This window comes from Biomphalaria glabrata, chromosome 10 (assembly GCF_947242115.1).
Source record: "Biomphalaria glabrata chromosome 10, xgBioGlab47.1, whole genome shotgun sequence".
NCBI lineage: Eukaryota > Metazoa > Mollusca > Gastropoda > Planorbidae > Biomphalaria > Biomphalaria glabrata.
In genome coordinates, this window is record NC_074720.1 from 6,501,457 (window position 1) to 6,528,522 (window position 27,066).

Here is a 27,066-nt window from a genome sequence, read left to right on the forward strand (position 1 = left end):
ATTTTATAATGCTCTGAGAGCATTCCTTATTCCACACTTTCAATTTCTCCCTTTGACTATCATTCTCTTTCTCTTTCTCTCGCTTTCTCTCTCTTTTTCTCTCTCTCTTTATCTCTCTCTTTCTCTCACTCTCTCTTTATCCCTCTCTCTCTCTCTCTCTCTCTCTGTCATTCTTTCTCCTTGTGTTCTCTTTCTCTCTCTCTTTCTCTCATTGTCTCTTTCTCTCATTCTCTCTTTCTCTCATTTTTTCTTTCTCTCATTCTCTCTTTCTCTCATTTTCTCTCTCTCTCTTTCTCTCATTCTCTTTCTCTCTCTTTCTTTCTCTCTCTCTCTTTGCCATTCTCTCTCCTTTTGTTCTCTTTCTCTCTTTCTCTCGCTTTCTGTCATTCACTCTCTCTTCTCTCACTTTGATTTTCTCTTTTTTTTCCCTTTCTCCCCCTTTCTCATTCTCTCTTTCTTTCTCTCTGTCTCTCTCTCCTTCCTTAGTGGCAGCTCTAATCGAGATATCCTGGTAAATGTGTCTTACTTTCAGCTGTTGCTTCGATCATTTGTTTTCACACCAAAAAAAAAAAACCAAGAAAGAGTTGTGATGTTAATCTATAGTAAATACTTACCACGCGACAAGAGAATCACCACCAGCATAACACTTAGCCACTTTAGGACACAGGTCTTAAGTGTTAAACCCTATGCCAGAACTGATAAATACAAGCCTAATTAAAAATACTCACAAAGATACAAAACATTAAAATCATATTTTTTTGTTTCCTATACTGTCACAAACTCGTATAATTGCCATTAGAGCGCTAGTAGCTTAAATCCAACAGGAAAACCAGTAACTTAGTTTATAGCTTTTTTTTTCTTAACGACTAGATAGTCACTAGATAGTCACTAGATAGTCACTTATATAAACGGAAGACGTAAAAATCTTCTTCTAAGTCCCTTACGTAAGGATAAAAAAAAAAGCGGGCTAGTTAGGTCCTTTCAGACCCTGCGTTACATGGAGACATTATGTGAAGCTTTGTTACTATGTCCGACGGTTAACGAAGGTGTCACGTGGTCTGCTAACGACCAGCCCGCTCAACGTATCTCAGATACCCGTTAGAGTAGGGTGGACTCAGGGGCGTCCTAAGAATCCAAAAGTTCAAAATCCTAGTCTTTAACAGGATTCGAAATCAGGACTCCTTGATTAGGATGCTAAGTGTTTACCAATTTACCATCACACCACTTATTATGATGTTGATTTTTTTAAAAATCTAATTACTGAATGCGTATCGAAAACGTTTGTTACTTTAGAGTTACTTGACAGTAAATTGACCTTAAGTAATTCTTTATGTCTCAAGTTTGACGTTTCTGTAGCAATTGTGGTTTAACAGGGTGGGGTCGCTAGCCCTACGCCAAACCCTCCTCCTTTCTCACCCGGGCTTGGGACCGGCGGATGGCAGGAAAAAAGGCTAAATAGCTTTCACCTCTGATGCCTAAGGCAGATCTTTAAAATGGTCTGGTGAGATAAAATAACCAATGAGGAAGTGCTGCGAAGAGCAGGATTTGGGATGCACGCGCTGTTTTCAGCAGCAGACGTCTTGGCTGGCTTGGCCACAAGATCGACTTCCACAAGACATTCTGTGTGGTGATCTAACAAAAGGCAGGAGAGCCGCTGGTCGCCCACTTCTAAGATATACTGATTGAAGCTCTTCAAAATCGACACTAACAGTTAGGAAATAAGTAGCACTGGATAGATCCACATGGAGATCGAGCATAAAGGAAGGGTCCGGGATCGCAGATGCCATACACAACAGTAGTAGAAAGAAGAAAAAATACAACGACGCCTGGTGATTAAATATGTCCAACCCGTGACCGCAGCTGTGTGTAAAGGTTTGGCTTCTTTGGTCACACAAGAAGTTGCAAAGGGAAAAGATCGTCTCTCGAGACGTAAAATGCCACAGAGAACTGTGTTTAAGGTCAAGTAACTTGTATACACACATTATGTGACACATACACACATTCAACCTACACAGCTTCTTACTTTATATGTTCCGGGTGTTATATCAGCATTGAAAATTATTATATTCTAGCTCAAACCTCCCTAAGGAAGACGGCAAGAGTTCGAGCCCGAAATAGTCCAGAGCGCATAACACACGGCCAGCAAGGTAAATAAAGTTATAAGCACGCCAAGTCTGAGAGTTCCATAAAATAAAAGACGAAACCTCCGCGAAGAAAATAGTGCTTTGTCCCTGTATTCAAACAACACACACAGTGACACACACACACACAAACACACACAAACACACACATAAAAGGTTCAGACAATATACAGTTGCGTATTTTTAAATATATTGCTACAGAAAGCAGATTTAGTCATTACCAACAGGCCCAGAAGGGGCGCGATGGCACATTGATTAAGCGCTTGGCTTCCAAACCTGGGGGTCCTGGGTTTGAATTTCGGTGAAGACTGGGATAATGAATTTCATGACTTTTGGGGCGCCCCTGAGTTCACCCAACTCTGACTTTAGTTGGGGAAGGTAAAGGCGGTTGGTCGTTGTGTTGGCCAAAGAAATAGATGACCTTAACATCATCTGCCTTATAGATCGCAAGGTCTGAAATGGAAACTTTACTTTTTTAATTCTTTACAGGCCAAGATTTAAAGAGGTGCAAAGGGCTTTGAGGTTGATGGTACATGCGCGAATTTCGTAAATGCTTTTCTGAATACAAGAGATCGCTTGGTGGCCTAGGCTCCGTCTCAAACTCCGTTGGAGGACTTCATAATGCTCCCTAAATTTATATTCAATGTAGCTGCCTTCTTTACACAGTCAGTCTTGGGACAGTTACCAAGTAACTATTGCATAAGAGAAACTTTTGAACTTAAATGACTCCCAACCTCATTACAAATAATTTTTAGTTCTTTAAATCTCTTGAATAATTTTTTACTTTTAACCTTACAGGGGATAATAATTTTTGTTGATATATTCAATACTGAAGCGATTACAGACCGTTGTAAGTCAGTTAAAAGAAGAGTGGAACATATGGAAATAAAAGTAATATAATTTCCCACGTTTTTAAATGTATTAGTTTACGTTTTGTTTTGGTGTGGGGTTTTTTGCATAAAAATAATTGTTGGCTTTGTTACAGTGAAAGATCGTAAAAAAACACAACACAACTGCACAATTCCAGAAACAAACAGAAACACCGGGGTGATTGCAAGGATTGATAGAAAACACGCCCCCGCCTCATATAAACGAACCAAATGAACAACAATCTCTTAGAGTGCAACTGAGGAATAGCAGAACACATGGAGTTTTACGAGATCCTGTTTCACTCTTTTAGCTGTCTGTGAATGGTCTGTACAGACAGATGTTTTGTAGTGTGAACTGATTTAAAGGCACAAACTGGAGGCCACATATACCAGTCACGGGCAGTATCGACAAAAAGAAATCGTCGATTCTAATAGGATCGATTCCATATCGTACACTTCGAAAAGAAATTTCAAAGGTATTACCGCGTCACTTGCTACAGTCGTTCCACGGGTCACATTCAGTCCACGGGCCACATTTTGTCCACGAGTCTTAATTTTGGCATCACTGGTTTAGGGTTATAAAGTACTGCAATTAATTTGTTATTGTTATGTCCTGTATAAGTGCTAAATTTTTATGGTCCCACAATTAATTATTTGTATTTCTTCTATGACATCCAGGGGCGGACTGGCTATATGGGCGTTTGGGCTAATGCCCGGTGGGCCGGCACCCAAATGGGCCGCTAGAGCAAACGAAATGGCCGCATCGACGCCACTATGGCACGTAAGAAATTGTTCCAGGTTTTATAATATTCTCTTTAAAAAAGGCCCTCTGATCGTCGTGTTTAAAAACAAATCTTTCACAGACTCTACAGCAGGGGTTCTCAACCTGTGGGTCGCGACCCCATTGGGGGTCGATTTACGATTTCCCAGGGGTCGCCAAAGACCATCGAAAAATGAATTGCTATTGTCTGTTCTTCTATTGCTGTGTGTGTGCTGGGGGGGGGGTCGCGGCAGAGTGGGGGGTTGTAAAAAGGGGTCGCCGAGCCTAAAAGGTTGAGACCCTCGCTCTACAGTGTAATACCATTTTAATCTAACACATTTTCAGAAATAATGTAATAGCCTTCATCCGTAGACAGTGCTACTAGTAGGCTTCATCCTTTTAGGGCCTACATACTTAGCGATTTAAAAGTAACATAAGGTCTATATTTCTAATAAAGATGCAAAGTTCACTGTATACATGCATATTAATACATTATCAAACTTGACATAATGACTTTGAGGACAGGTAGACCTAGAAATGGATGCCCATCATATATAGAATTTGTGGGCCGAATTGCATAGAAATGCCCGGGCCGATTTTGACACTCAGTCCGCCCCCTGATGACATCCCCAGCACACACACACACACACAAACACACATTTTATCATGAAGCATGTTCGGTCTTTTTTATTCTGGTTCAGCAGAAGAGAATCTGCCCAGAAAATTTGACAAATTTAAAAACAAGGTAAATGTTTTTTTAAAAAATGCTTTAAAAAAAAAAAAACAGAGGTCATATAAGGGAAATAACCGCACAAATACTGCCATATAATTTTTTTTTGGTGTAATGCACAAATTATAAGAAAAATTTCCTAATGTATAATAAAGATTATTAGTAGTAGTAGTAGCAGTAGTAGTAGTTAACGATACTGCAGGATGTATTTCCCCTTTTCTATATAAAAAATTAATAAGCATTATGGCAATTTTTTTTTATTGATTCGTGTATCTTCATGGACAGTGAATAATTGTGCCAAGTTTTAACTTCTCCGAGAGTGAGTAGTGGAAGACATGACGTGCTACAAGATACCAGAGAGACAGACGAAGAAGTGAGTTGATATTAACTTAAATAAAAAAGAAGAAGTAGAATTCACTACACACGTGACTGGCTTTGTATGACGTAGATCATGCTACCATTGTAGAATGTCAGGGTCATACTGACCCACAGAATCCATTTTTTTTTAAATTACAATTCCACACATGCATTGAAATGTTAACATGCATTTGTCTATTTTATGAAGCGATTTTCCACATTCACGTATTTAATATTTCATTTGTACCATTCAGATGACCTTTCCGGTTGTATTCTATTTTCTGCATCGCTCACTCAATGAGAAGGGGAAGGAGTGAGTTAGACGTAGACTTTTAAAAGTTATTTCTAAAAAAAAATGTTCTTTTAGAGCAGCGGTTCTCAACCTTATAATGCTCGGCGACCCCTTATTACAATCCCCCACTCTGCCGCGACCCCCACCCACGCACCCCGCTCACACAGACAGCAATAGAAGAATAGATAAAAAACAATCCATTTTTTCGATGGTCTTTGGCGACCCCTGGCAAATCGTCAATCGACCCCCAAGGGGGTCGCGACCCACAGGGTGAGAACCCCTGTTTTAAAGCATTTGGCTAGAACAGTAGCTTGTGGGGGGGATATATTTAGGATCTTTGTTCTAAGCAGTTACTGTTATTAGCGATCTAAGAGCATTCGTAACAATTGTTGAGTATCACCAGACTTTTGAGAGAAATATAACTTGTAAAATGTTTGTAAAATGTTTTACATGTTTCGGATGTTCCTTCAGAGTTGAAGATAATTACTTCCTAGTCCAAACCTCCCGCAGGACGACGGGGGATGGGAGCGGGCAGGGTTTGAACCCGGGACCATCGATAAATCTGTACGACAGTCCAGCGTGCAAACCGCACGACCAGGCTGCCTTTATTTGCTACTCAGTATTCAAAATGAAAGTACATGCATAATTTAAGCTTGAGCGATACAAGTCTTTGAAATGTTAGGACTAATGACACAGTTTAAAATCATTGCATTCTCTGTGCTACATTTTGTTTTGGCTTCAGCCTGTGGCGTAGCAATGGTGGAAGGAATGGGGCAGGATAATTAGAAAACCCACCAAATGAGTATTCGAATTTTTTTATTCACATAAAATATTAAATATTACGCCATTATCGCATGTCATGATATCGAATGTCAAAATGTAGGATCCCCTAAAGAGGCCAAGTCCCATGAGCCCCCAAATGATGGCAAGTCCCTAGCTTCGCTCTATTGCTTTAGTTGCTTTTGCTATTGTTGATCTTTCTGTTGCTGCTGTTGCTGTTAATATTTTTTTGTTAATTGTTTCATTTGTTGCTGTAGCTGTTGTTTTCGCTATAGATTTTTTGTTAGTTGTTATTGTGGTTGTTGTTAGCTGATGTAGGTGTTGTCGCTGTTGTTGTTGATCATGTTGTTGCTGCTCCTGTTATGTTTATTATAGTATTTGTTAGTTGGTGTTTTTATTGTTTTTGTTGATGTTTTTTTTTTCTTATTGGTTGTTTCTCTGCTTGTCATTAGTTGTTGTTAGTGTAGTTGGTAAAAGTAAGTTTTTGTTATTATTGATATAGTTGCTATTTTTGCTGCTGCTGTTGTTAATGTGTTGTTTTTAATTTGTCTTTGTAGTGATTGTCATTATTTCCTGATGTTAGTTGTTGTTGTTCTCGTTAAAAGTTGTTGTTTTATATTTTTATTAACATTGCTACTTGATAGTTACGTTATTTTTCTTCCCTTTCTAAATTGTTGTTACTATTTTAAATGAAAAACAACTTCCTTTTTATGCTTCCTAGATATATTGATACTTGTTGATGTGGGAATTCAAGAACGAGAAGTAGGTAAATCGGAGATTTAAAAAGAGTGATGTGCCCCTAGTCTGCACTCAATACTCTTTACTTTTATTGTCACTATAAGAAAACAAATGTTGACTTACCCTAATAGCACTATCCTTCCGCTTTGAACGAAACATAATGGCACTTATTCCCAGGGCTCTCCGCCCCTGCGCTTCAGTTGTTTGTCGACAGCCGAGGAAAAGAATCCGAGAATCGAAGAAACAGTTCACACCTCTGGAAACTTCATGGGAGGAAACGCACCCAGCTACATCCGTCAGCGGCGTTTTCGGGCCCTCCCATGGGAGAAGTGAGGAGAAGTCGATGTCACAGGAGAAGATAATCCAAGGACAGGGGCATCCTAATAGCGGTGAGGTAATCCAGGCGGAGTAGGCGATGCAGGCGTAGCGGCTGTGGTCAGTACATGCTAACTTCAAGATGTGCAGCATCCCTTTAGGAGCACACCGGAACCAGGCTCATGACGCAGTACTTGCTATGGGAACCGGACGTTTCGTTTGCAACAAGCAATTCGAATCTGCAAAATAACCCAAAAAAGAAAAGAATATTGAAGCAACTTATAATGAAATTAAATGAAATGAGTTACATACACATTAGGGTTGTGCGGTAAGCGCTGGACTGTTGTTCGGTGGGCTCGATAGTCCAGTGCTCATACTATGTCCGCTGCCACCCCCCTGTCGTTCTGAGGAAGTTTCGGACTAGAAAGTAGATTATGTTTAACTCTGAAGGAACATTCGAAACATGTAAAACATTTTACAATACATGAGACTCAACGATAATTTAGACTGCGTGGCTTAAATTATTGTAATCAATATGTTTCTTCACTTAGTTTGTACTGCTATGGTCTCTGTTGACCAAAAGATGAGGCCACGTAACTTGATAAGGAAGTAAATCTTTGTCAAGACATCATTCTGAAAGCCTGAATAGCAGCAAAAAGCTGGCTAGAAGAAGAAGAAGAAGAAGAAGAAAAGCCTGAGAAAGATATGTTCACAGCGCTGTGTTGACCACCAATTCCTTAGACGTCACCTGACACACCAAGGCTACACATGGGTAGCGAATATGATAATGTGGGAACAATGGACCTCCTTCACAAATCGTAAACAAACAACATTTAGCCACGTGATTCTCTATCTCTCTCTATCTCTTACGAGCTAATTTTTAATACACACAGGCTATCACGAAACAGTTGGTTTTTTTCGTTGTTTTATCAATATTATCACGTGACTAAATGTTGTTTGTTTACAATTGGTGAATGAGGTCCATTCATTGTTATGATTTCGCCAGAAACAAGCAATCCGTATGTTACTTGTGCTGTGTTTTCATAGTCTAGAAATACTGGTAATTTAAAAAGTTGAATGGACAACTTACTGAATAGAACGAAATGAAATTGGTTCTTGGTAGACTTTGACTTTAATTTCATAACTTTGTAGTCAGCTGAGTCCTTTGGGTAGTAATTAGATTAAAGAGCAAAAAAGTATCTGCGTTGTCTCTATGAACCCCCCACCTATCCCCCACCCACCCTCCTTTCTTCTCTCGTCTGCCGTAGACTTGGCTCCTACAAATTTCATTTATTCATCATGGATGGTTTGATCGAATGGCGTGAAAATCCCGATAATTAAATCAACGTAACCGCTTTTTTTTTTGGCTACTTCCCACATCTCGCTGTCTACTCTGAGACTTTTTAGCTTTCAGCTATCGACCCATCAAAGAAATGAAACTGCAAGAGACATTTAAGTTACAGTGTAAGCTGGAGAGTTGATTGTATTTTTTTTTTTTTTTTTAAATTGGAATTCTTTTAAGTTAGTCATTTGGTTTTCAAAATGTGCATATTTATGTAAGTCACGAAGGCTTTAAAGCAGAAATTATAAAAGTAAAGTTTTAGTACTGTATCCTGTTAAAGAGATCAACATAAGATCTCCGTGACAGACTCTTGTTGTTAGTGAAGAAAGTTTACTTTTCTTTTTTCATTTCTTTTCTTTTACTTTACAATGCTGCTGTTGCAGCAGAAAAGAAAAGTCTTGAATGTGTGCCAGTATTTCAAGTCACGTATGATATATCTCATACATGGAGGCAACTCCCTAAGATGATTCTGTAGAAATATCGATCAGCTATCTCTAGCTGTCTCGGTTTGGAGAACTGTATTACTGCGCATGTCCACAGATGAAATGTTATGAAATATCATGAAGACTTTAAATAATTGTCTACACCTTCAGTCAAACAGACGATAACATAAAAAATATATATTTTAAAAAAATGTTGTCTGGTATTCAAGTTCTTAAAACTAGAGCATGAAATGTCAGAAATGGTAGAGTGAATGCTTTTACATTAGAAATTGGTTAACATGCATGACTAGATGCATGACTAGATGCATGACTAGATGCTCGACTAGATGCATGACGTATAGGACGTAATCATCTTTTTTTTTTTTTTTTTTTGAAGTAACGTCTGTAAAATAAAGATAAGATTTTCATTCAAAAATTAATCACAGTAATCTGCCCTTTGTTTACATTTTTATCTTTACATCCGGTTTTCGCAATGGAAAAAGTAAGAGAAAGAAAAGGAACAAAAAAACGAAAACATAAAAATATGGACGCGATAAAACGAATTTAAATTTAAAAAAAATCAAAACGTTAGAAATTAACAAATGAAGATCGGGAGATCATCATCATCATCATTATCATCATCATCATTAAACTCCATTTGAGTGTGGGCTTGAGAGGTTCAAATCCTCTCTTGCAAAAGCCCTGGACAAAAACTCTACTGTTTTGCGTAGTGCGTACACGTCACCATACAGCTCGAGAATTTGTGGTTTCCCAGACCTGTCAAGACGGAGATCAGCAAGTCTGGGGCAGTCAAACAGAATATGAGGCACGGTTTACTCTTCTTCCCCGCAGTGAGGGCACCGTCAATCGAAATTTACATAAACCAAATTCGTACTAACAAAAAAATAAAGTCTACTTAGCTCATTATCGAAATACTCTTCCCACAACAGTGGCACACTCCTCTTGAGTAACACAGCAATAGTACAACAACACAAGCATTAGTTAAACGTTATAGAGATTTAGTTCAAACTACACTGGTCAGTTGAAAGACTCAAGAGTGGCAATTGTAAACAGTTAACAGGGACTTAAATCAAGTAATAAAGGGGACTAACTCTAATAAAAAATAAAGGTAGCCACCCTTATTGTCCCTCCTGTCACAGCATACTTTATTTTACAAAACTTTGCTCTCCGAAAACCGAGACGTTGTGCCTTTTTCAATCACGATGAAGATGCTAAAGAATTTATTTTCTGAAAGTGAGAGAGCAGACATAGAAACAGCACAAAAACAATAAATATTTTCCCTGCGGGGACTTGGTAAAACTGGTTTACACACTTTAATACTAGGATTGAAAACTCAGGCACTTATAACTAAATAATGTAGCCTCCCTTTGCTAAAGTTTGTCAAAATTCTCACCTTGAAGTACTCCGTAAATCTCACCGGAAATGACGCAATTAAGAAAGGCGGGAAGGGCACGGGGAGATGGATGTAATTAGTTTCAGCTATTCCGTTAACCAAACGACTAAAACAAACCGTTAAGTCATACATTGCTTCCCTCCCCGTGAGAAGAATTTTGAAAAAATGTTGCTTTTTCTTTTATGTATGGCGTAAAGCAATCAGTCACAGTAAAACAAATTATGAAAGTGACTTTCACTTTATTTTACAAGGCTTATATCAACTCATTTTGTCTGTCTGTCTGTCTGTCTGTTACAATTGTGTACATTTTATTTCTCCCACATCTATTCCCGGATCAGGCTGAGACTTTTCATGGATTTGTTGTACCTTATAAAAACATAAGTTTATAATAATATTTAAAAAAAAAAGAATCTAATTAATTACTGGTAATTAAATATTTTTTTATATTGAAAAGGGGAATTAAATTCTACATAATAATATATATGGTTGTAAATATGGAGTTCTTCCCTTTGATAACCGCACCCGCGCCCCCCCCCCCCCCCACTCTATTTTTATTATTTGTACTTTGCTTGTTTCGTGGTTAAGTTTCAGAGTTTCTCAAATATTAAAGAGTGACGTCCCCAATAAGAGGGCAATTACCTTAGTGCCCTTCTTCCTTAGCCTACTTGGAGGTCGGAGAAGGAGTGCTGTAAGCACCCCCACCCCCAAGTGGGGTCTGCCGACAGGATTCGTTTCAGAAAGCCTCAACACAATCTGTGACGTCGCAAACTGCAGTCAGTGGAGACCAATAGTTCGTCGCCAATTTGTACGGTACTCTGACGTTGCAAGTTCCTGGTGATACAGTTCTATAAATCAATCAATTTGAAGGAATACCACAGGTAAATGTTTGAATGTTTCAATGTATTCATGTCCTTATGAGTGTTGATCAGACAGTATTGCAGTCATTAGTAAACGATAAGTTAATTGCATCCTTGCCAGACGACAATTTATCATACAATGTATCCTAGTCATTCATAGATGATAAATTATTCACTCATAATAAAATCATTTATCATAGTCAATCATAAACAATAAATAATCATAGTCATTTATAAATGATAATCCTTTAGAATTTATAATAAAGCGATAATTTTATCATAATATATTATGAAAGTTTTGATCTGTGTCTCAATTGCAAGACGAAGCATCGGGCATGTGTTCTAATATAGAACTTATTCATTTTGTTAGAAGTTAAAGTAAAATTCATTTTCAATTTATAAAAAAACAACAACACTAAAATCGGTTTCAATTTCTGCAATTAGACAATCATCTAAGCGATCTTAATCTGCTTAGATCTGAGCTTCTAAATTGGTTGAATTTTATAATAACTCAAGTTAGCTTCATAAGTAAAGTAAATTCCCCTTTACAGACCTTGCGATCCATAGGGCAGATGATGTTAAGGTCATCAGTTTCTTTGGCCAACGGTTAACAAGCAAGGTGTCTTGTGGCCAGCACAACGACCAATCTCCTTTACGTTCCACAACTTTTAGTCAGGCACCCATTAGAGTTGGATGGACTTAAAGCGCCCTAAAAATCCCGAAAATCAAAATCTCAGTCTTCACCGAGATTCGAACCCAGGATCCCAGGTTCGGAAGCCTATCGCTTGATCACTCAGCCACCGCGACTCCAATGCCTCCATTTTACAACTTAAAATACAATTAAATATTAAAATAATAATTAAAACAATTCGTTGAGTCACAGTTTGACGACAAAATGATATAATGGACATATGATCCTAGTTGATACATTGCATTGACTTTGGGACGCTGAACTTGTTAGTTAACGTATAGATTCGCTCTTTCCGAGCTTAAAGAAAAAAAAAATTAAAATATACGAAGATTAGGAGGCATGATCAGTCTTCATACATTACTATGCATACACCTTTAAAACAGTCTCATATGGGTTTTAATGGATGTCCGTTGAAATTGACTATTCACCAAAAGTCTGAGGACTTCGTTTTTGGTTTGCATCAATGGGGCGTTGTAATCTCTCTTCTGTAGTGTTCTGTTTTGTTATTCTAGGAGACGCATAGTGAAGGATGAATTTAGTAAAAATAAATATGTAAAAAGCGCTGAAAAAAAAACACGATATAGTTAAAGTATATCGAAGCTTCGTATTATTGAGATAAGAACAGGGCCTTGTTACAGAGCGAACTAGAACATATTTGATACATTCTCTTCTTCGGGACCAAGCTCAATGGCTTCATCTGTCCATCCCATGGCATACAAGTTCTTTTAGCTCAAAATGACAAGCTTTAGAATGTGTTTTTTTAAAGGGAAGATAAAGCCTTCTCTGGAATGTCTATGCTCTAAGGGTCACATGCTGTTCTCTTGTGGCCAGATTTTTTGTGCAGTTTCGAGTTTCTGCTTTTGAAATTCTAATTCCTGTTTGAAGAGTTTGTTTGCAGTCTTGGAGTTCTTGTAAAGTTTTCTAGGCGTCTAGATAGAACATGTCCTGGAAATCAATACCGCGATGGACATATCATTTTATTACATTTTATGTTATTTAAGTTATTTAAACTATTTCTATCGCTAAACTTCGCAATTGGAAAAAGATAATTACTTTGTTTCGTGTGTTCTTAGTTTCATTTAAATAATTTAAATTGTGCTCTCTACTGAAAAAGAAATTTGTTTTCGATTCTTTAAATTTTAATCGTTCAAAATATCATCAATGCAGTTTCCGAAAAAAAAATGTAAATTTTATTAATACAGTCCTCAAAATATTAAACTATTCACTTCGGCGAAACCATAATAAAATTAGTAAATGAAGCCCTTATAAGAAAAGAAAATCATTAGGCAGTAATGTACATCCATATCCTAAAAAAAAAAAAAAAGTAAAAAAAAAAAAAACAATTACTGCAAACGCTCTCATTACTGCAAGATTTATCTCTAATTTCTATATAAACCAAAATTAATAAGATATCACTAATTTATTAACTAACTGGTGAATTTGTTTTATTGATTTGTGTTTGGCTTCCCTACAAGAAATTGGGGGTACCTGATATTAGTTTGGGAAAAGTGAAGGCGGTTGGTCGTTGTGCTCAGCACACGACACCCTCGTTAACCGCGAGCCACAGAACCAGATAACATTTCAACATCTGCCTTATAGATGGCAACTTCTGAAACGAAAACTTTCAACTTCGTTGTCCACGTTTGAGTCTCATGGCCATCTCCTTCGGTATTTTAGATGAAATGAACATTCTCCTTCTCCATCATAATGTTGTTGTTTGCTTGCTTAGATTTCGTTGTCGCTCGCTGAGATTTGCAGCCTTACAGTAATTATCGAATTTAAAGATCCCAGATAGTTTCACGTAACGGAAAAACATCTCGCATTTTAAAACGAAAATCTCCAATTTGGTCAAAGACAGCGACATGTTATACAATCTGGGTATGTCTCGTGGCCTTGCAATGTAAAGTTTCCTTGTTTGCTCGGCTTCAAATTCGTGATTACAACTTTCTGTGTTTTTTTTAAAGACACAAACCTTGTATTTGTTCTGGTCAATTTAAATGAGATATCTCCCACTGGCTGCAGGGAACCTGGCACGCTGTCGTTCGCCGCATCTATTGCCTGGGTTTAAATACTAAGATTACATTTTAAATGTGAATCTTAAACAACGTAGACTTTTTTTTTTCTTGTTTTTTTACGGTCGATAAATGGGTTGTTTTGTTTTTGCTTTTCTAAATGGTCTTTTAGAATGCATTCTCTTCCTGTGTGAGTGGGAGGGTATTTCGTAAATGCTTCTAACGATTTTCCTAGAAATTTGACAGTTTTATGTAATTCTTTGGACTAAAAAAATTACCTAATTTACCACACAGTGAAAACTGTGGTTTGACCTTCTAATTATTCAAAATCTTAAAGTCCACGTCTTTCTTTCACACGCTTCCTATACACGATATACTGCACTCAACTCGCTTGTTTGTTTCTATTTAGTAAGAGCTTCATGAATAAATAGACTACAAGTCACTACATAAATATTGTACGCAACTTCTTATGTAGAAACTTTATTTCACATGGCCTTTTTGAATCCTTTCTTAACTCATGGACGGACTGGGTGTCAAAATCGGTCTTGGCATTACCATTACTGTCCATTACCAATTCCAAGTTTATTAGTTTGAAATATTTCATAATGACGCCCTTAAAATCCCGAAATTCAATATAACAGTCTTCACCGAGATTCGAAACCTGGACTCCAGGTTCGGAAGCCATGCGCTTAACCACTCATCCACCAAGTCCCCCATTTTGAGAAAAATTGCATTAATAAATTGAAATAAATAATCTAATAATTTTTTTTTATAAATCTAGTCTAACAATAATTTGTATAATAATTGTATAATAATTTGTGCGAATCGGAATATTTTTATCAAATGTTTTTATTTAGCGCAACTAACAGTTTCTCGTCTATTTCTTAATCTTTCACTTGTGGCTCAAATATTGAGTCTGAGGAGCTGTTTTCACTAACGTGTGAAGGGCGAGGGTGAATAACTGAATTCTGTATGAAAGAATTAAATTAATGGGATGTGAAAAGTATATTAAGTCACAACGTATTTAAATGAAATCTACATTTCTAACATCCCGTGGACATCTCATAGACCCCCCCAATTACAGACCCTTTGGGAGGGATGTGAAAATTATATTAAGTCATAACGTGTTTAAACGAAATCTATGTATGTAAGGTACCATGCACATCTCCTAGGATCCCCAATTTAGTGTATCACTTTCGTACACCCCTTTAGAAGTCTTCGTAGACCCCTAGGGGTCTATACAGACCCTTTGGGAATCACTGGTTTAAAGGATGCAAGGTTTTGGATTATTCAGGCATTTATAACCAAGATTTTTTTAATACAGATTTAAAGATGAATAAAAAAAAAATGTTTAAAATGCAAGGGAGTGTATCAAAGAAAATGATATGGGAGTTGTTGAACTTGAAATATAAATTACCTTAAATTCATGCTGAAAGAAAGAAAAAAATCTTTTTTATTATTGATTGGATTCAATATTGTCATATTTTTCTTTTTTAATTTAGTCGGTTTATATTAAAACAGTCTTGTTTTATTTTTTGGTTGCTGTTTGCATGTGTGTGTGTGATTTTGTTGTTATTGATCAATCTTTTAACGTGAAGACAACAGTTTCATGCATTTAAATGTGCACGTAATGGAGATCTGGCTTAGGATCAAGCCAAAAGTAAACAATGAACTCAACAGGTATCCAGTCCAGTGCATGTACTCTGGCATTCATTCTCTTTTCAGTCTCGACATTTAGACAATCGCAGTTAAAACATTTACGCAAGTCTACACGGTGTTGATATGTAAGATAGGGAAAGACGGTTGTAAAGTCGTGAAACTAATGAGATAACACAAAGGATGATTCGAGAGATAACACAACTGACTATACAAAAGATAACACAATAAATAAGAAAAGAAATACGGATAAAGAGATAAGACAAGAGATAACTAAAGATATAATCTAAGAGATACTATAAGTGATAATACAAGAAAAAAAAAATACAGGAGATAACACAATAGATGAAACAAGAGATAACAGCGATATAACACCTACATAAGATAAGCAACCATGCTACAATAGAATTAAAATAAAGAAGATAATAATCAGAAAATACAGAGACAAAAAGATATTCACTCACAGTGAGCCCAGGCCAAAAGTTGAATTGAAGAATGTATCTATTATAATTATAAACAAGTAAATAAATATAAAATGAATTTTAAAAAACTTTAACCCATTAGCAGCTCTAATGCAGAGAAAACAAAATTATACTTCCTGGTGTCCATACGAAATAATTACTGTAGAAAAAGTGACAGTCAAACAGATTGTGGGAATGTATAGTTAAAATCGAATTTGGGAACAAGTCACTAATGACGAAATATAAATCAGCCTAAGGTTGCCTTGGTCAAGGAAGATAATTCAGTGCGGATGAAATGTGTCATTGTTTGCTTTCTAGAATTGTAAAGCTGAACTAAACAACAAGAAATCTGTCAAAGTTTATCGATGTGAGCTTCTTTAACTGATCCAGTTCACACCATCACTCGAGAATATTGTTGTAACTCCGCTCCCAAGCCACACACATGGTGCGCATCAGAGCACCATTCAACACATGTAAGATAAGACAGGTTGATACATGAAGAAGGACTGTTGTAGATCCGGCTGAAGTAATCTGCAAGTTATTAAAGTCTAGAAGTCTAAAATTCCCGAAATTCAAAATCAGTCTTCACCGAGATTCGAACCCAGGACTCCAGTTTCGGAAGCCAAGCGCTTAACCACTCAGCCCCCGCGCCCCCTACCAAATGAAAAAAAAAATGAGTTTTAAGAATGGACAAGAAAGGTTGAAAACTGGCTGAAGTTATTGAATAAAATGTTTCGACAGAGTGTCTGTGTATAAAGATTGCATTTCTAACACTTTATGGAACCGTGTGAGTCATCAAACACTTAATGTATAGCAACAAGTTAAAAGAAGACTCCTGTAGTTGAGGCTGACATCATAGCATCAACACACCACTATACTGAGGTCAGTTACTAGCTCCTTTCATTACCCTCAGCTTCAGCTTCCACTGAACATTTAGAGCAGTGTTTCTCAAACTGTGTGCCGCGGCACACTAGTGTGCCGCCGAAGATTTGCTGGTGTGCCGCGGGAGTTTTCAGAACGCCATACGTGCAGCGTTACAGATCTGCCTACTATTAAATGTTTATTTTACGTTGCGATGACATCCCCATTTGAAACGACCAGTAATAGTAGTGGATCGCTCCATAGTGACGGAAAGGGGTGTTAGCTATTCAGGTTATGTAATTGTCCACTACATATACATTATTATAATGACTAAAATGTTGGCCGCCTTAGCAGACGCACAGCAGTTCTTGAATTGGTAACGATAATACTAAGCGATGTGTTTCATGTAAATTGGTTAGGTGTATGCTAATAATAACAAATTATCAATAAGCGTTATTCATTGTTATCCATCTAGAAATACGTTAGCAAGAATGAGACTGCGAAAGCGTTAAATGAAAAGCAAGGAACCAAACGAAGGTACAAAGAAGATTGTATCGGATATGGTTTCATATCTTCGGGAACTGAAGAATCTCCAGTGCCATTCTGTCTGATCTGCAATGCAACTCTGTCGAATGAAGCGCTTGTTCCAAGCAAATTGAAGAGACATTTGGGAACATCGAGCACAACTGAAGGAATACTTGGAAAACATCAGGGCTCAACAACATAAACAAGCTAAGACACTTACGAACTACCTAAAGCTGCCAGAAAAGGGATTGATTGTAAGTTAAAAGGTTGCTCAGTTATTAGCAAAACGCAATAAAGCACACACCACAGAGGCTGAATCAGAAGCTCTTTGCCGAAAGATTTGATGTCTGCTCTGGATCAAGTGATTGAAGTTGTAAACTTCATAAAATCTCGACCGCTTGTATCCCGACTTTTCTCCGGGCTTTGTGAAGCAATGGATTCAGACTACAAATGTCTCCTGTATCACACCAACGTTCGTTGGCTCTCCAGGGGAAAACTGTTAAAGCGTGTCGTCTAACTTAAGGCTGAGCTGATTTCATTCTTGGAGGCTGAAAAAAAAAAGACTTCGGATTTTCTATTCATGACGAGATCTGGTGGGTTAAGGTGACATTTCTCTCTGATTTATTTGACAAATTAAATTAATTGAATTTAAGTCTTCAATGACCATCGGAAACCATCATCACTGCATCCTCAAAACTGAAAGTCATTTGGTGAAAAATTGTCTTTGTGGCAAAGTAAGATCGCGAAAGGCGTCCTTCACCTACTTACAATGAATGCGCTTCAAATAAAGAAATCACCCCCGAAATTCTGCACACTTTGACACACCTGCAGTCGGCATTACAGCATTACTTCCCAACAGTTGGAAGTAATGAGTATGGATGGATCAGCTATCTATTTGGAAACAATGAAGCTACAAATCCGACAACTGAAGAAGTAGAGCAGCTCATTGATTTAAAAAACGATGCAGTTCTTAAGTCAAGTTATGCCGAGAAAAGCCTGGATGTGTTTTGGATTTCAATCAACAAGTTATATCCTGCGATCAGTTTAAAAGCAATCAAAATAATTCTTCCATTTGCAACTTCATGATTGTGTCAGTTTGGATTACAGTACTGATTGAAATCAAGTCTAAGAAAAGAGAGACTTCTTACAAAAGACGATGAAATGCGAGTTTGTTTGTTGACTTTGGAGCCTCGATTAGATCGCATTAGCTCTCGAAAACAGGCACACCCTTCACATTAAAATGTAATACTTAAAAACAGGTAGAATCTTTTTTCTTTTTATTATAAAACAACTATTGCTCTTCGTGGTGTGCCGCGAAATTTTTGTAGTTTTTTTACTGTGCCGCCAGACAAAAAAGTTTGAGAAACACTGATTTAGAGACAAGCACCCCTTACTTCTTTGTCCAGACCACTTCACCTCTTGTCCATCTTTTCTGGTCAACTCGTCACTAGTCAGTTACGGTTTACCTGAACTTACAATTGTTCAAGATACAGGTCAATTAAAATTACTCCCTCTCTCTTTCTCTCTCTATCTCTATATTTTGTCTCTCTCTCTCTGTCTCTCTCTGTCTCTCTCTGTCTCTATATTTCTCTCTTGGTCTCTTTCTCTGTCTCTCTCTGTCTCAATCTCTCTGTACCTCTCATTCTCTCTGTCTCTCTCTCATTCTATCTCTCTGTTTCTCTCTCTCATTCTATCTCTTCTCTCTCTCTCATTCTCTCTATTTCTCTGTCTCTCTCTCAATCTCTCTGTCTCTCTCTCTGTCTCTGTCTCATTCTCTCTATCTCTCTGTCTCTCTCTGTTTCTCTCTCATTCTCTCTATCTTTCTGTCTCTCTCTCTCATTCTCTCTATCTCTCTGTATCTCTGTCTTTCTCTCATTCTCTGACTCTCTCTGTCTCTCTCTGTCTCTCTCTGTCTCTCTCTCATTCTCTGTCTCTCTCGGTCTCTCTCTGTCTCTCTCATTCTCTCTCTCTGTCTCTCTCTCTGTCTCTCTCGGTCTCTCTCTGTCTCTCTCTGTCTCTCTCTCATTCTCTCTATCTCTCTGTCTCTCTCTCATTCTCTCTATCTTTCTGTCTCTTTCTCTCATTCTCTCTATCTCTCTGTATCTCTCTGTCTTTCTCTCATTCTCTGTCTCTCTCTGTCTCTCTCTGTCTCTCTCTGTCTCTCTCATTCTCTCTATCTCTCTGTCTATCTCTGTCTCTCTCTGTCTCTCTCTGTCTCTCTCTCATTCTCTCTATCTCTCTGTCTCTCTCTGTCTCTCTCTGTTCCTCCCTCTCTCGTATCTCTAATACAAAATGTCTGCTTCTTATTAAAACCTTTCACAATTTCAGAGTGTTCGCAAATGATCAAATCTAAATTATGCAAAACTATTTACAAAGCTACAATTTAAATCTTAGAACTTTTCCCCATCAGGCCTTGTGGTGTGGTCGTGTTGTACGCGCTTCGGAGTATCATCGCGATGGTACCAAGTTCGAACTAAGTCCGATGGTATCTCCTGCAGGAGACGTGATCATTGTCATTTCTGAAGGAACATGCGAAACAGACAAAACCAAATGTAACCAACAATTTGAAAGCTTCGTACAAAAAAATCCAAATCTATAATTAAGTTAATCCTATTCCACGTATTAACAAGATACGTAGTTTCATGATGGAGAGTATTATTTCTATCGATAACAGGTAGTTTCAACAGCCCATCTCTAGCTCGGGTCATCTCCCGTTTGACAAGACGCAAGTAATAGAATGTCTAAAAATAGATCTGAGTCAACGAGACGAAAGCAGGAGGAGTTAGTTGAGGGGCTATTGTTTTACTGTTGATGGCATGGGTGATAACTCCAAGTTCAGCTCAGCAAACATACTTAAGTGTAACTCCTCTCTCTCTCTCCCTCTCTCTCTCCCTCTCTCTCTCTCTCTCTCTCTCTCTCTCATGCCTCAGTTTGTTGGAGTCTTAAACAGGCATTGATTTGATCAACACTCTAACCATCCGTTTTTTGGGGGGGACCTTGTCATAATGTACTGTTACCGGGAATGACCAGGCAGGGTAAGATTTAGAACCGAAAAGGGTGGTCTGTCCGTCCGTCTGTCCGTCCGTTTGTTTGTCATGTTTAGATATCAGAAACTAGAAAAGAAAGTGATACTTCAATTTTTTCGCTAACAAAATACAAAATCTTATATCAACACAATCTGTCTGTCTTTCTGTTACAGATAGTGTACACGTTATATTTCTCCCACTTCCCATTCTCGGGTCAAGTTGAAACTTTGTACAATTATTCATTGTCACTTACAAAATATAAATTAACGAAAAATCAATTAATTCATTATTGGTAATTTAATTTTGTTTTATAATAAAAAGGGGAAATATTTCTTGCATTTTTGAGATATGTGCAGTAATTAACCTTTAATACAAATCGTTGTATTTGTATTGGTTATTTCTCCCATTGCCATTCTCGGATCAGATTGAAACTTTGCACAACTATTCATTGTCCTATCCAAAAAATTAATTCATGAAAAATCAATTAATTCATTCATTAATTAATTAATGTTAATTTTTTCATTTTGTTTGGTAAATCAAAGCGAAATAATTTTTACCCTTGACAAAGTCTTTTAGTTTGTTTCATAATTGTTTTTGCCTTATTTACATTTAATTTAACAATTAAAATAATAAGGAAATGTTTCTCAGACATCTTAATAATATATCAGGGTATTAAAAAAATATAGTTTAATAATTATAATTTGTGCTTAAATTTAATAATAATCAGAGACATGGATACTATACTCAGAGCAACTAAGACTACTTGAACGCTTTAACCATATAGGCTTGCAACTATCACCTATTTACAATGGCAAGACCACGTTACAAACAGCGATGTCTTTGCGATCGACGGTATGGACAGTATACAAGGACTTCTAATGGTCCGACAGTTACGCCGGACAGGGCACGTATCCCGCATGCGAGACGAACGTATGCCAAAGGCAGACTTTTTTGGTGAGCTAAAAGGTGTTCGACGTAACAGAGGTGCCCCACGGAAACGCTTAAAGACCAGCGTAGGCGTGGTGGCATGCGGCCTCAGAACGAGACTGCTGGAGGTCACTCACATAGGCCGCAGGATACACATTAGCGACTAAAAGAAAATCCGCTACCGAGGACAGATGCAGACGGCGAAAAGAAATCTTAATCGACTACCGGCGGACAATAATAATTCTTGCCCTGAATGTGGCAAAATATGTGGGTCATAGATGGGGCTGCGTAACCACAGGAAATACTGCATTCCTCATTAATCTTCGGACTCGAAGACAAGCCTTATTATTATTATTATTAATAGTATGTATGTATGTCCGGAATAGAAATCAAAACCTTTTGACCAATCTTAATCAAATTTGACATGTACGTTCCTTAGATCACAGCGGAGACCCTCCTACCACCTGAGTACCTAAAAAAAATTTTAATGCCTAAATTTATCTCTATTTAACAAATCGGGTAAACCCATTTTCACAGTATTTTATGAACAGCTTGGCTAAACGGGTAAACCCAGTTTCTTAGTTTACTTTCATTTTCGTTTTGAAAATTAAATGGTGTAAAAGGAATATGTTTGACATCTAAAGCCAATGCACTAGATTAGTAATACACAAACTTAGGCCCGCGGGTCATGTCCTGCTAGTTGAGAATAAAGCTGTATATCATAATCAAGATATTTTAAGCACAAAATGAATTCTAGATCTATTTATTTAACTTGTCGCCTACGGCGGAAATGAAAAAAAAAAACGACAAAAATAATGTGGACAAATCAAGTTCCCTGCCAGATAAAGAATGTGATATAGACCTAATGATAAAATCCTTGCAACTTTTTTACTTGGGTGTTTGTGGGAGGGGAGGGGAGACGGTGGTTGTTTATTTTCCTACAGAAATAGAGTTTATTGGTCCAAAAGCAGACTTTTGGGTAGACAGTTCTAGCTAGCAGACAATTCACGATTGTCAAGATATCTGTCCAAACAGCAGGCAGCTACCTTGGCAGGTTGGTTCACTAGATCGTTAAAACTTCTCTCTCTCTCTCTCTCTCTCTCTTTCTCTCTCTTTTCTTATCACTCTTTTGTTCACTATTCTTCTCTTTCTTATAATTTCTCTCTTTCTACCAAACTCTCTCTGAATCACACAATCTCTTTCACCCAGACACTTTGTTTCTCTTTCTCTCTCTCTCTCTCTCTCTCTCTCTCTCTCTCGTTACGTTTGCGACAGTTCTACTCTTTTTTTTTCCTTCATTCCTTATCCTTACATCGATGCCACAGAGATAGAGAGAAAGTAACACTAAGAGTCAAAACGTACACATTCAATGAGGGAGAAGTCAGTCGAACGGCTAAACTGTACGAAATCCTCATTCCCTTTGTTACCATCTTATTGACTTTTATCATGCCTGAAACAAAACAAAATCTGCAGTGTTTGTGAATGAAAACTTTTAAGTCTACACCAAACATCGATAATCACACGGATAAGTAGTGAACATTTAGTGAACATTTAATGAATGAGATGAACATTTTGTTTTTCCCTCTCCTGTCCCTCTCAGTGAAAAAGACCTTAAACCAGCGGTTCTCAACCTTTTATGCTCGGCGACCCCTTTTTACAATCCCCCACTCTGCCGCGACCCCCTCCCCGCACACACACATACAGCAATAGATGAGTAGTCAATAACAATCTATATTTTGGATCGTCTTATGCGATCCCTGGCAAATCGTCAATCGACCCCCAAATGGGTCGCGATCCACAGGTTGAGAACCCCTGCCTTAAACAATTTTGATTTATCAGGGCGCCATCTCACTAAGTTGATCGCAAGCTTAACTTGGGCGATACTTCAACGTGGCGCCCTGCTGGAGACGGAGACGATTACGCCAATAGAGAAACAGAGCGCCCGTCGGGGGTGGCCAAGGGACATAGTCCATTACGGCGGCGGGGATGAAGGAGAGCCCTAAAAGCCAAGTGGTGTCTTATGTCGGACAACCGCACGATAGATGTGATACAGAGAATAAATGTGTGGGAGTTTCCCCGAGGAGCTCGGCCTCTAGACCGAGGGTCTTGGGATACGATTCATCAGTAAAAACAAGCAAACTAAAAAAAATTATAGAGCTGTGTATGTGTATCCATTTGTTTGGATCAGTCTTGCAATTAAATTTGAAATTATCTTTAGACCACAATCTATAAAGGGGACTAATCCACTAGTTCAGCTTATGCCACCACTACATTCATGTACTATTTCTTTACCTTGATTGAGATACCAAATAGCTCATTAACTAATTGTTTAATTCCAGCTTGATCCGAGATTGGGTGTCGGAGAAATAACGTGTACAAATTTTTGGTCAGACAGACAGAGCAAGTTGATATAAGCTTTGTAGAAATTACATCTACTTGCATTTCTTCCAGACGGAACATTAGCTCAGACAGTTCCAAGAGACTTCAACTCAACTTATTTGACATTTACAAAGAAGAAGAAGATCACAAGTTAAAAGAATTTTGCTATTTCAATTTTAAGATTTTGAAGTTGTCAATTGTTCAAACTAACGAGAGAAATTTTAGTTTTGGTAATGATTAGTTTTACTAATCGCTGGCTCCAGCAGCTCCAATTACTCAGACATGGGGAGTTGTTTATAAAATAGTATTAAAAAAAAAGTAAAGTTTCCCTTTCAGACCTTTCGATCTATGGGGCAGATAACGTTAAAGGTTAACGAGCAGGGTGTCATGTGGCCAGCACAACGGCCTTTACTATCCCCAACTAGAGTCAGGTACCCATTAGAGTTCGGTGGACTCAAGGACGCCCTAAATATCCTGAAATTCAAAATCCCAGCCTTCACCAAGATTCGAACAAAGGACATCAGATTCATAAGCCGGCCGCTTAACCACTCAGCCAACGACCCCCTCCCCTTCCCCGATTATAAAATACTTTAGATTTAATTGAGTTCTATGTTTAAAATGAAATGAGTTCTTTATTTTTTCGGGTGTTTATTTATTGCATGATTTTTACTTAAAGGATTACACTACTTTTTTTTGTAAAAAATGGAATCATCTCTTCACCTTAACAATGATCTCCGGCATACCATTGAATTGTGGATATAGGGTCATCAGGGTCATCAGATATAAAAACCGGATATACCACAACGTATTCAACCCAGAATTTTTTTAAAAATTACATTAGAGTATAAGATAAGTTGTTAAGCATTTCCCACTTTCTTATGACTCTTGCATTCTTTAAGAGGATCTTAGCTTAATTGTTCATGAACCGGACAAGGAAACCGCTCGAGTTGAAAGCCCCGGTACATTAAGGCTGTTATTCATAATAGATGGCACAAGTCAGTGTAACCATAGGGCTGTTCAATGCATCGATCTCCTGGGAGAAAGTTCGCAAACAGAGACGGGGGGAAGGGGAGAGGAGGTTTTTTGATTAATTAATGACTCCGGTTACCTTGGCCAAGTTTTTTGTTTTTTCTAAATCACTGGATGATTAGCCTCGACTTCGTTGACAATATGGTCTTGAACAGTGTTTCCCAAACTTTTTTTCCTTAACGGAACACTTTGCACATTCTGAGTATTTAGCGGAACACTTTGCACATTCTGAGTATTCAGCGGAACACTCTGCTTATTTTTTAGAGAGACTAATTCATGCGTTGGCCTAATAGCTAATTGCTGCAGTAGCTCGTGGAACACTTATTCAGGCCTTGCGGAACACTAGGGTTCATCGGAAACACAGTTTGAGAAACACTGGTGTAGAAAGACGCGGATATAGAGTGAGAAAGGGAACAAGATAAACACGAACTAATGACAGATAAAGAGAGATGATAAGAAAGAAGAATTAAGAAAAAAAGGAAATTAGAAATTAATGAGAAGAAAGAGAAAAGAGAAAGAAACAGAAATAGAAGTGGTCAAAAATAAGAGAGAAAGAAGTCGAAGGAATTAGATAGAACGGAATAGGAGAAATGTAGATAAAGATGAAGACAGAAAGAGAAGGCAAGAAAAGTCAAAGTTCTTTTTGAAATGTTTATGTTTTGGAAACATACATTATAACTTCCAGAATTTCCTCACTCTCTCTCTCTCTCTCTCTGTCCCCCCTCTCTCTCTCTCTCTCTCTCTCGGTCTCTCTTCCCATCTTTCGTTTCATTCCCGCACTATTTCTCTCTCTCTCTCTCTCTCTTTCTTTCTCTGTCCCCTCTCTCTCTCTCTCTCTCTCTCTCGGTCTCTCTTCCCATATTTCGTTTCATTCCCGCACCATTTCTCTCTCTCTCTCTCTCTTTCTCTGTCCCCTCTCTCTCTCTCTCTCTCTCGGTCTCTCTTCCCATATTTCGTTTCATTCCCGCACTATTTCTCTCTCTCTCTCTCTTTCTCTGTCCCCCCTCTCTCTCTCTCTCTCTCTCTCTCTCTCTCGGTCTCTCTTCCCATATTTCGTTTCATTCCCGCACTATGTAGTTTACCAATAATTTAGTATCGATACTAACTACACGTTAGCTTAGGGCAACGAGCACCATTTCGTTTCTTTACAATTATCAATGAATCAAACATTTAGAAAGAACCTGAAGATTTTCACTTCCCCCCGCTCTCTCTCTCTCTCTTTCTCTCTCTCTCTGTCTCTCTTCCCATCTTTTGTTTCATTCCCGCACTATTTCTCTCTCTCTCTCTCTCTCTCTCTTTTTCCTTTGTTTTTTCTATCTCTATCACTTGAAGGGGGCCCTCAAATGAGTGTCAAAAAAAATTGTTTTTATATTAAATATTACGCCATTATCTCATGTCATGATGTCGGATATCAAAATACAGGGGACCCCCTAAAGAGGTCAAGCCCCCCGCAAATCTTTAGCTACGCCACTGCGACAACGTTCAACATTTCTTTTACGACCTCTCAAAGTTGTTGTTTTTTTTTTTCTCAATTTCAAACAAGTTTCAATTTACAATTATTTACATTGGTGTAAGCATTGTTTCCTTTCTGTAGTTAAAACACAACTAGTTTTGTCTATGTCCAAATAGTTTTCACAAAATTAGAATACATTTATTTCTGGAGAAATATTTACTCAAATTTAAAAAAAAAAAAAAAAACACCAAAATAACCTTGGCGGAAAGTTAAACAAACTCCACCGCCATTCTCTTAATTTAGTATCGACAGTGACGCAGGCCGAGACCATAAATAGTCCCCTCGGAAGACGCAAACAGCCAGCGTCACCTCATCAACAAAACAGCGGATTGCACAATCTATCAATCATCCCATGACTGACTCACCAAGTGGAGATAATGGCGGAGAAATGTATCAGTTGGGATTAGAAAGATGCCAGTTGGGCTGATTTTTAAACTTAGACAGGCGGTAAGGACTTTGTCTGTTTGATGGTTTTATTATTTTTTATCTCAACTCTTATTTGAATATAGAAAACAAATGTCGCAACAAATTATGATATCAAGATAACAAGAGTCATGTAATAGCACTAGGATACAAATTAATTGAGACCACAGCGATGTGAGGAAAGAATTTGACAAAACAAAGGAAGGGCCAGACTACTACGACCAGGATTCAAATCACTGTCAACCTACTTGGCAACCCCGCATAGCAGTTAGAGATATTGGTTCCAGTGGATGTGTTGCTGCCAAGCAGGATGTCCGTGAGTCAAATCCTGATCACAGATAAAGAAATTGGTACCAGTGTAAGTCGGTAGTTCCTGTCCTGGGGGTTACATTTATTTTTCTATATATATATATATTCTTTTTGACATTGTCATTTGAGGAATGTTTGAATCATCTTGCAGGCCTGCAGCGGTAAACCTCTCTGGGCAACGAATAGGAAAAGCTTAGGGCCCTCAAGAAATATTTAGCACTGACATATAAAATCTGA

General features: G+C 37.9%; 1 protein-coding gene across 1 annotated transcript in view; it reads right to left on the minus strand.

The window, feature by feature from the left end:
- The window catches only part of LOC106051433 (uncharacterized), a 245,402-nt gene that overhangs the window by 207,463 nt on the left and 10,873 nt on the right, over positions 1-27,066 (minus strand). Inside the window, exon 2 of the mRNA XM_056043751.1 lies at positions 6,791-7,221. Coding sequence (XP_055899726.1) covers positions 6,791-7,135 — 345 coding nt within the window. The 5' untranslated portion in view covers positions 7,136-7,221. The remainder of the gene's footprint in view (positions 1-6,790; positions 7,222-27,066) is intronic.